Source organism: Pygoscelis adeliae, unplaced genomic scaffold, assembly GCF_000699105.1.
Source record: "Pygoscelis adeliae isolate BGI_AS28 unplaced genomic scaffold, ASM69910v1 Scaffold105, whole genome shotgun sequence".
Classification (NCBI taxonomy): domain Eukaryota; kingdom Metazoa; phylum Chordata; class Aves; order Sphenisciformes; family Spheniscidae; genus Pygoscelis; species Pygoscelis adeliae.
Genome location: NW_008824807.1, coordinates 1,437,154 through 1,440,472, shown reverse-complemented (window position 1 = coordinate 1,440,472; position 3,319 = coordinate 1,437,154). Strand labels below are relative to the sequence as shown.

General features: G+C 35.5%; 1 protein-coding gene across 1 annotated transcript in view; it reads right to left on the bottom strand.

Moving 5' to 3' along the window:
- CCDC170 (coiled-coil domain containing 170) overlaps positions 1–3,319 on the bottom strand; it is a 37,827-nt gene that overhangs the window by 26,856 nt on the left and 7,652 nt on the right. Inside the window, exons 3-4 of the mRNA XM_009324142.1 lie at positions 2,704–2,848; positions 704–889 (exon numbers count right to left, since the gene is read on the bottom strand). Of these exons, the coding sequence (XP_009322417.1) occupies positions 704–889; positions 2,704–2,848 (331 nt within the window). The remainder of the gene's footprint in view (positions 1–703; positions 890–2,703; positions 2,849–3,319) is intronic.

The window sequence follows — 3,319 nt, the reverse complement described above, 5'->3', positions numbered from 1 at the left end:
CCTCTACGGGTTCCCCACAGCAAAACAGTGCTTTCCTGCAAGAGCCATCCTACTGCCTACAACTGTTTGGGTTGAATGAGTCAACTGAATATTTACAGTTATGAAATACAAGTTTATAACGCAGTGAAACAAGATAATCTAGGGTGTCTGGAAGCCAAGGCACTTTACTTCCAGTTCCTTAAGAGAAAGAAAAAGAATAAAATAGTATCCTATCAATTCAATTTCTCATCAGAATTTTTAAAGAAACTGAGTAGAAGAATCCTCAGAAAACTTGCAATATCACATAAATATTATTTAAAAGAGTATTTTTTTCATTGCTCCATGCTTGTGCCTCAGATATACTCATTAACTCTATGTTTACACTGCTTTAAAAAACATCTGTTTATTTACCTGTTCGTGCAAGCACAGCAAAGGCTACAACAATATGAAGGAAGCAAACATATAAATTCGCAAGCATCATCAGAAGACATCCAGTCTAAATCAGAACTATTTTATGCAATATTATTGTTTAATCTCCATATTTTCTCAAGCTTTCAAAAAGTTGAGAGTAACCTTAGAAAAATGTCCTTTTTTGGAAAGACCCTAATCACCGGAAGTCTTTCAGAAGCATTTTTTTCTCATACAACTCCTACTGAAAATTAATTTGAAATTTTGAGAAAACATTTGAAAACTAGACAAACATATTCATCATGCAATTATGTACCTTACTAAGTTTTTCCATGTCTTGATAGTATCCTGCTGCCTTTTTCTGCTCCTTGGTCACTTCTGAAACAAGCCTCATGATAGTTTCTCTACTAGCTTTGGACTCCATCTCATGGACATTGATAGTTTCTTGAAGAGCAGCAACCTGGTCTTTTAGTGTCAGATTTTCTTTACATATTTCAGAGACCTAGAGAAATAATTCAAATATTAGTAACTTTTTTCAAGCACTTAACAATGACATATATTCATCCCAGTACACCTGCTCCTAATCATCCCAATAAAGACACTGTGTTTCTGGTGACCCCTAGGTCAGATTTATAATTGCACTCTACTATTCCTTTCTAAAAAGAGTAGAAAGACAATTAAAATGAGAACCATATATCCACCAGAAACCCACACCTTAGTGTAATGTGGTTCAGATTTACTCCCACACAATCTCCATGATCTATTAAACAGGTGGAGAGCTACTCTCGCTGCATATCTGCACTTGATATGAAGCAGGTCAGAAAATGAAAACAGATCATGCAACTACCTCCACGCGAAAAGCAGACCATTTCAGTTTGGTTTGTTAAGATTTATCTTAACAAGAAGATAACAAGAACTTGTGGAACAAGAAACTGAAAGCTGCATTTTATGCTTGAAACTTTTTAGGCATGGGGAGATTTGAGCTAGTAACAGCTATTTCATAAGCATGTTCAAGGGCAGGGCCAAATACCCGGTGGTCTGCTGTTCTGAGCATCTGACACCTTGGAAAAAGGAGTCATTTCCAGGAGGATTCTAGGGCTGTTTTGGTACGTTACGCTATTTCCAAGAAGTGGAATAGATGAGCATGGGCACTTCAAAGAGCGCATAAGGTAAACAAAATGCACCCTGACTCCTACTGGCAAGACGTTTATTAAGATTAAGCCACACCAATTCTGTCTTAAATAAAACCATGTGGAACAGAAGCTAAGTAGACATTCCATGACCCCAAACAGAAAAAAAGAGTTGCTAAGTTTTCCTAATGCACACAGTTTTCAGCACAAATTAGATTTCCCAACTAGATTTATTACAAGACGTCAACATATGCTTTTTTTTTAAACTCCAGTTATTTCCTTAACTTAAAGCACGTAGGAGTTTCAGCTTAATACAAACATCTTTGCCTCTAATGACAACTAGCCAAGTTTTGTTAGAGTATCTATTACAATTTCAATGTGCTTGCAATATTATGAGGGCAAGGACTGTAAGAAATCACTGAGATACATACCTAGATAATCTTAATTTATTAAGTATTCCTTATAGCCAGAACTCTTATAATAATATGAATATAATGAAACAAAATTTCCCAAAATACCTAGTATGTTCCCAAGTGAAGAAAAATAGGGATAGCAAAGACTAGACAGAACATGAGAAAAATGCATAAAATTAAGATAAATTGCCCTTCAGCAGCATCGATAAAGGTTAAAAGAGACTACGAACAATTTTCCTTTCCTAAATGGAAGCTTAGCTTCTGGAACTTCAGAAATATTCTGAAGAGAAATAATGAAGTTTTATGATTAGGTTTCAAAAACACCACCCAGTGACTTACAGTATTTTGTTACAGGGCATAGTTCAGGTTGTTTTAGGGTATGCCATTTCAGATGTTTCTACTTAATGGTATGTCGGCTCAAGATAAGTGTTAAGATCTAGTGTACAGTTTACATGTCACCTAGTGACTCCCACTGTTAATGTTTTCAGGAAAGCTTTCAACCAAGTATCTAATCAGGGTTGTACTTAGGAACTACAGGTTGATAAAATATTTATGCAGATAAGACCAGACTGAGTTCACTGAGGTCTATTAGCGTTCAGCGCCTTTGAAAATCAACCCAATATGAAAATAAATCTGTCTTAAATGAGAGCACTGTCTGTAAATCATTATTGAACACAAAGAATTCCTGTCTTCATCACTTGCTTTATTTCTTTGACAACCAAATATTTTTCTATTAAATCTCTCTACAGAAACCCTTGCCTACACATAATCACCTTCAACATTAAATGTTCCTGTGGTTTCTCTTTTTCTCTGATGTCTGTCTCCAAGAATCCAGAAAGCTGTGTAAGGAGCTCTTCATACTTTCTGCTGATTTTAGAAGCTTGAGTCATGCTTTCTTCACATTCATTCAAATATTTACTAATCAGACAGAAAAAAAAAAATACACACATCAGGACGAATGTTCTCCGAAACAGAATTCTAGGCAAAAGACATTATCCCAAGATTATTGCTAGCTTCTGCATACCACAAAATGAATTTTTAAAGTTACATATAATTCTCTGTATCTGTTATTTAATAGATGTAACTTTTGTTGTTGCCTTATGTGTAAACATTTCTTCATCTTTGCTTTTGATTAGCACTTTAAAGAGTCCTCTATGATCCCAACCTCATTCTCAGAACAAGATTTCAGTAAAACACAAAAACCAGGTAACATCAAAAAACAGTGCCCTCAAGATACTAGAAATGGAGGCTGCAAGCAAAAGCTTAGAAAAAGTAAGGGGGAAGAGATCAAATTACAGTAAAAATATGCTAAAAGCATTTCACATCCCCTCTCTCTCTAATGAAGCTGACGGTGCTGATCAACAAACTCCACGGAAAGAGAAGCGCATC